General features: G+C 30.5%; 2 protein-coding genes across 2 annotated transcripts; one reads left to right on the top strand and one right to left on the bottom strand.

Moving 5' to 3' along the window:
• The first annotated feature begins 1,425 nt into the window (after positions 1–1,425).
• LOC105627662 (large subunit GTPase 1 homolog) lies at positions 1,426–4,061 on the top strand. The gene is made up of 4 exons (XM_012208943.1): positions 1,426–1,524; positions 1,813–3,211; positions 3,393–3,693; positions 3,914–4,061. The coding sequence occupies exons 1-4, from the start codon at positions 1,426–1,428 to the stop codon at positions 4,059–4,061; spliced, it is 1,947 nt and encodes a 648-aa protein (XP_012064333.1).
• A 710-nt stretch (positions 4,062–4,771) lies between these two features.
• LOC105627651 (RNA polymerase II subunit A C-terminal domain phosphatase SSU72) lies at positions 4,772–6,119 on the bottom strand. The gene is made up of 4 exons (XM_012208932.1): positions 5,765–6,119; positions 5,405–5,548; positions 4,950–5,208; positions 4,772–4,873 (listed from the first exon to the last, which is right to left on the bottom strand). The coding sequence occupies exons 1-4, from the start codon at positions 5,845–5,847 to the stop codon at positions 4,772–4,774; spliced, it is 588 nt and encodes a 195-aa protein (XP_012064322.1). The 5' UTR covers positions 5,848–6,119.
• Between the last annotated feature and the right edge of the window lie 527 nt (positions 6,120–6,646).

Here is a 6,646-nt window from a genome sequence, read left to right as displayed (position 1 = left end):
CTGTGTGCAAGATTTGCGCGAGTACGCTTATGTACAGAAGATGATTAATTAAACTTTCTTTAAAGAAGAAAGAAGAGAGAAAGAGAGAGAAAGAGAGAGAGAGAGAGAAACGAGAACGAATCGCTGATTTGGATTTACTCTGAATCGAGTTGATTTATGTGATGCAGTATACTACAATATGAACAGTTTTTTTTTCAAGATGAAGAAACACGAAATTGTAATATAATGTATTAGGGATTGGCGACATGAATACTAATCCGATAGGAACTGTTCACAAGCTGCCTTGCGAGGAAATTCTTATTCCATATGTGTCGGCAAGCATTAATCGTGTTGGGTGATGCATAATCTTGGCGGAGAATGAACACGAATGTATGACTGACTTTGTGTTTGTTTATCGTCCGAGGGACGTGAGATTGCCGGAACAGTCTATCAACTATTAATAAAATGGAATAACATAAAGCATCTTTTGTTTCTGTCCTATTTTCGCATGTGTTATATGATAAGCGAGCGAGCTCAACTGGGATAACCGTGACATAAAGAAAAAAGAATTTTTTAAAGATTTAAAAACGATATAAGTTTTCAAATAGTATATATTATTATTGAACTTGATGCAATAGAGAGTTGTAAAGAAATTGTAAGTTTCTTATAACTTTAATTATAAAATTGTCCATTTAAAGATTATAAATTGTGACTTATTTCACACTATTAATTTGAAAGCTTGTAATATTTCTCTTAGTACATATCTTTATACATATCTGTTGAATATATATAGCTATAATTTTTTACAACTACTTTATTTTATGTAACATTTATTAGATTATTATTGAAAACACTATTCTAATGTCACAATTATCCTGATTGAATTTATATCGATTTTCTTTTGATTTTGTATAATATGCAAATGTAATACAGCGAATATCGAATCATGATGAAATTTTGAATGGAAACAAGATTATATATTAGAGATCGAAACCGATAATGATAATAATTCAATGAGTTTAATGTTTCATATTGTAAATTCGTGTTTTTATAGTTGCACTTAAAAATATTAAAGTACATTTTCTCTATAGCTCAATTTTATCGGAACACGAATTTGATCTATTTCGATCTCTGAATTATGTTCCTTATTATATAGGGACATTTTGAATTGTAACATTGATGTATCCGTCGATTTATTTCAAGAAACGTACATAATTTGCGTTATTTATTAATTATCAATAAATTGCATTCTTTTAATAATAACTTGATCGTTGAGAGAAGCTTAATTCTTGTTTATGTAGTGGTAGAATTATATCCTTCATAGAACTACAATCCTTCGTGTGAGACGAGGTTATATAGCTTGCAAAACTTAACCTTCAAGTTGCAGACCTTGCAGAATCACATGCTGTTTTTACAACGGATAAATATTATCTAACAAAAAAAAAGATGGGCAAGAAAGGCAAAGGAGGAGGTGGTAATTTAGGAAAATCTTTAATCAGGGATCGATTTGGATCTACAAAAATTAAGAGAAACAATGAGTCTATGGTAAAACAAATTGTTATAACCTTTTCTTAAATGTCCTTTTGACAAGTGTAGACGAGTTGGGATTAATTCCACAGATGTTTCTATAAATAATGCAATTTGAAAAAGTATTCTGTCATGTTTATATTTTTAATCATAAATAATAAATTCATTCATGACGTTTATCAAAAATTCTATCAGTTGCTTTTTTTTAAATTTATCTACTAAGTATTTTATCTATCGATGATATATTTGTTAATAAATTATTGGTAAACTATTATTTAGAATATTTTTTTCTTGCCTTTTATATAGCTTCACACTACAGAGATCAATGACGGTTATGATTGGGGTCGACTCAATTTGCAATCAGTTACAGAGGAGAACTCGTTTCAAGAGTTTCTGTCGACCGCAGAACTTGCAGGAACTGAGTTTACTGCAGAGAAATTAAATATTAAATTTGTGAATCCCAGTAGTAGTGGCTTGCTTTCGAAAAATGAAAAGGAGAAAATATTGGAAATACAAGAAAGAAACAAGAGCTTTGTTAAGATACCTAGAAGACCCAAATGGAATACCCTAAGTGCTCAGGAATTGCACACTCTTGAGAAAGAGGCATTCTTAGAATGGAGACGCAATTTGGCCAAGTTGCAAGAAGTAGAAGGATTGATATTGACACCTTATGAAAGGAATTTAGAATTTTGGCGACAATTGTGGAGAGTAGTAGAACGCAGCGATGTGATTATACAAATTGTAGATGCACGCAATCCATTGCTCTTTCGCTGTGAAGATTTGGAACGTTATGTTAAAGAAATAAATTCTGACAAATTAAATATGATTCTTCTTAATAAAGCAGACTTTTTAACGGACGAGCAAAGAGAGACATGGGCAAAATATTTTACAGACTTAAATATACGAGTAGCCTTTTTTTCTGCCACGTTAGCTGCAGAAAAACAGTCAATAAAAGAAGAAGAAGAAGAAGACGAAGATGAGACAAAATCGATAGATAAAAATGACGATTGTTTGAATAAAAAGGATGAAAGTAGTACTGACGAATGGAATTCTGAATTTGCTTCGGAATCAGAGTATGAAAGCGCAGAAAGTAGTATTGTTGACAATGATACATCTACTGTATCTAATATAGAAATTGATAATGACAAACAAACAGAAGTTCAATGTGTAATGGAGAACTTAAACATCTCTACGGCAGAGGAGGACAAAACAAGAGAAAACAAGAAAATAGTTAATTCATCGAAATTATTAAATAGGAATGATCTTGTAGAATTATTTAAAACAATTTTTACTGATAATAAAACCTACACAGATGGAGTGACAACGATTGGTTTGGTAGGATATCCGAACGTTGGAAAAAGTTCTACTATTAATGCTTTGCTCATGGATAAAAAGGTTTCGGTGTCTGCCACGCCGGGCAAAACTAAGCATTTTCAAACTTTATATTTAGACAAGGATTTATTATTATGTGATTGCCCAGGTTTAGTGATGCCAAGCTTCCTTTGTACAAAAGCGGAGATGATCTTAAATGGCATACTGCCGATTGATCAGATGCGAGATCATGTACCAGCAATTACATTGCTGGCTACATTGATACCTAGGTATATTTTAGAGGATCTTTATGGTTTTATGTTACCTATACCATCCGAGGGAGAAGACTCAAATCGTGCCCCAACTGCAGAGGAGCTTTTAAATGCGCACGGTTGTATGTAATCAGTTTAAATTGAAATATATTAAAAAGTATTAAAATTAAAACTGCTCCAATTTTATATTTATAATATTACATGTTGTAATATTATAAATATGTATAAATTATGATTTATATTCATACATTTATTTGTAATAATTATAATGTATATTTCTACAAATTGATATCGTATTTGCAGATAATAGAGGTTTTATGACGCAGAACGGTCAACCAGATAATCCACGTTCAGCTAGATACGTTTTGAAAGATTTCGTTAATGGTAAATTGCTATACTGCGTTGCACCGCCAACGTTTGATCAAGAGCGCTTTCACACGTTTCCGCCGCGACGTCGTAATATATCCACGAATAGACACATACCACCCCGAACGATTCGCATAAATGAAGGATGTCGAGTAACGGTCAATGCTGTAGATCAGAAATTTTTCCAGGATACACACATTAAGAAGATTCGTGAACCTGTGCTGCAAAACTCTACAATGTAATGTCAAAATGTTTGCTTTATTTAAGTAGTCACTCTTATATAATAATGTGACAATATAATCATATAATCTATTAAAATGTGTTCGAATTCTAATCGAGTGACACTTCGTCATACATGATTAAAATATATGTACATTATAAGTATTTAGATTATTATCAGAATGTTTCGTATTTACTTCATATACAAAATTCATTTGACTGGTACAATTAATTTCCAGGCACGCGGAATCAACGGTTAGTTTAACAGAATCGATCGACGGTCATTCAAATAGAATAAAAAAACCATGGAAAGTTATAAATAAACATGTTAATAAAAATAAACGTGAAAAGGCTCGAAGATTGTATGCTCATCTTGATCAACACTGAGTACAAAACATGTGAAAAATATTATCGTTTTGCATTTTCTCAATCTATTGGTTTTATCAGTAACAGCCATAATATAGCTGTTTGATTATGTATGTATATAATGTGTGTATATAACAACTCTGCAACGTTCGAATATATATATATATATATATATATACATATGTATATATATATATATACATATGTATATATATCTTGAAATACGTACATATAATATATATATATTTATATATTTCGAATATACATACATATTTTTTTGTACTTTGAATATATAAATATATAATTTATATGTATATATTATATACATGTATTGTGGATTTATACTTGGATATAATCGTGCACAATACATGAACATACATGCTTAAATATAGTGTTTTATATTTTATATTCTCTGCATTTATTCTTTATTCCTTTTTCATTTCATGCTTAAAGATTGATAACATTCTACAATTCTTTGTTTAATCCTGATGTGATGTAAATCAATTAGAATACGTTATCAATTTCAAGTTTACCATGTTAATTAGATTCGATGGAAATAACCGTTAAATAGGAAATACAAGCGGATTTTTCCGTTCAAGTTAAAATTTATAGTCCACCTGAATATACATATATACGCGCAGTAAATTATATATAATTAATTTTAATTTCTGTTATAAATAAATTTCAAATTGATGAACACCAGATTCTTGATAATTCTTGTGTCGGATTTTTCAGTAAAATAACACAGTGTGCAATATTGTTCTTGCAAATTTGGCCTCAAATTCATGGAGTAGTTCATCTATGTCATTGTCTAAGTCTTCACTATTTGCCAACTAAAACATGAACATTTGCATATTATAAAATTGAAATATTTCCAAATATAACTAAAATTTAAAAAATATGTAATACCACTGTTACTAGCTCGCATATAAGAAACGAGCCTACTGTGGCCTCTTCGTGATTATCCTGAATATCAATATTAATCAAATGCACAGGTTGATTATCTTCTTTAATTTTAGATTCCATGCATTCGATAACTTGATCATATACACGTTCCTCGCATGAAATTAGAATATCAAACTTATCCTTGGACAATTGAAATCGTTCCGGTCTAGGTTTTATTCGACGGTTCCGATCCAACATATGTAGTAAACCATTCTGTGTATAACTGCACTAATTATTAAGGGATAATTAATATAGAAAAGGTATAGCATTATATAAAGAAAATTCTTTTTTTATTTAAATAAATTAAAATTAGTAGCTCAATAACAAAAAATTTATAAAGGTAACAAACAAAACAAATTTATATTTTTAATATTATATATATCAGAAAAGAATCAAAAGGCTTATTTATATAAGGATACTATTGCTTGTCTTTCATCAATAAATCATTATAGATCTCATCATATGAAGTTCCAAAGTCGTAGATATTAGGGCGGTCTGGTGCAGTACCAGGTAATTTGACCTTGTCTCCAGTTCCAAATGATTTCACATTAAATCCCTTTTTGCTGAAACATAATCATATTTTCAAATGAGATGCACATTCTATGCAACAACCTTGATTTCAATTATTATTATTATATTACAATATTTTGGGGATTTAGCAATTTGAGAATAAGTAGCAAAAATTGCATTCTACGAGAAGAAAGATACAAATCATCGAGGATGCAATCGTCAATGAATTAATCGGTTTGCACGAGGTTAATCATTGATTGATTGATTACCTCAGAAAAGCATGTGCCTCCATGCTTCTGTTCATGTTACTGGAACATATTACAGCTACGCTGATGGAATTTGGTGCTGGCATTTTTCCGCGTGTTCTACCAACGGTAAAAAGGCCGTGATAGTCGTGAAATCGTCTAACCAAAGATAATTTCGCGTTTGAAGGTTATATTTGAAAGGTTACAAAGGATGCATGTGATACGCGACGTATAAATTTTTTATGCGAGTGTAATTTATTTCTTTTTATCTGAATTTAATCGAAATGTAATGGAGGCGCAATGCAGCCCGAGCGAACGTTAATCATTCCCCACGGCGAGATGAAATTATCCTAACGGATTATTTAAGAGCAATTACGGGAAAATCCCGAACGCTATCACGATCCACGACGATCTGTTCTCTAGTCTCCGCTTTCCGCAAGTCTCCGTCTCTTGGGTTTTTTGCTCCGTCGATAAAAATAACAGAGATGTTCTTTAGCGACATCTAAACAGATAAATGTAATACGATAGTTAAAAAAAAACCGTTATCAGAACACTGGGGATAAAGAAAATAATCAAACTCGGACAATAAAACATTAAAATTTACGAAACTAATAAATCATAAAATTAATAATTATCAATTTTTTACTCTCAGTCACTTAAATACCTCAATAGGAACGCAAACTTCCATAAGAATGTTGGTTTTTAATATATAGTTACCTCGTCAGTGATAAGAAAATATACTTGATTATATTTATTATTTTCACATTTAAGTGAAATGTCTTTTATAAGATAATTATATTTTGTATATATAATATATTAAATCTTATCAGATATAGTAATTAGTCAATGATCGACTATATTTACACCATAATCGGACATCCTTAATCAGATTTAATAACATCCGTA

Source organism: Atta cephalotes (assembly GCF_000143395.1).
Source record: "Atta cephalotes unplaced genomic scaffold scaffold00001, whole genome shotgun sequence".
Taxonomy (NCBI): domain Eukaryota; kingdom Metazoa; phylum Arthropoda; class Insecta; order Hymenoptera; family Formicidae; genus Atta; species Atta cephalotes.
Note: the sequence above shows the minus strand (reverse complement) of the source record. Positions and strands in the feature narration are given on the sequence as shown.

Bases quoted from the DNA above. Each gene is read 5' to 3' on its own strand.
- LOC105627662 (XM_012208943.1), top strand. From the start codon at position 1,426: ATGGGCAAGAAAGGCAAAGGAGGAGGTGGTAATTTAGGAAAATCTTTA. The intron at 1,525-1,812 runs GTAAAACAAATT...CCTTTTATATAG, and splicing joins AGAGAAACAATGAGTCTATG to CTTCACACTACAGAGATCAA. The intron at 3,212-3,392 runs GTATGTAATCAG...TCGTATTTGCAG, and splicing joins GCTTTTAAATGCGCACGGTT to ATAATAGAGGTTTTATGACG.
- LOC105627651 (XM_012208932.1), bottom strand. From the start codon at position 5,847: ATGCCAGCACCAAATTCCATCAGCGTAGCTGTAATATGTTCCAGTAAC. The intron at 5,549-5,764 runs GTAATCAATCAA...ATTATGTTTCAG, and splicing joins GAGGCACATGCTTTTCTGAG to CAAAAAGGGATTTAATGTGA. The intron at 4,874-4,949 runs GTATTACATATT...TTCATGTTTTAG, and splicing joins TATGCGAGCTAGTAACAGTG to TTGGCAAATAGTGAAGACTT.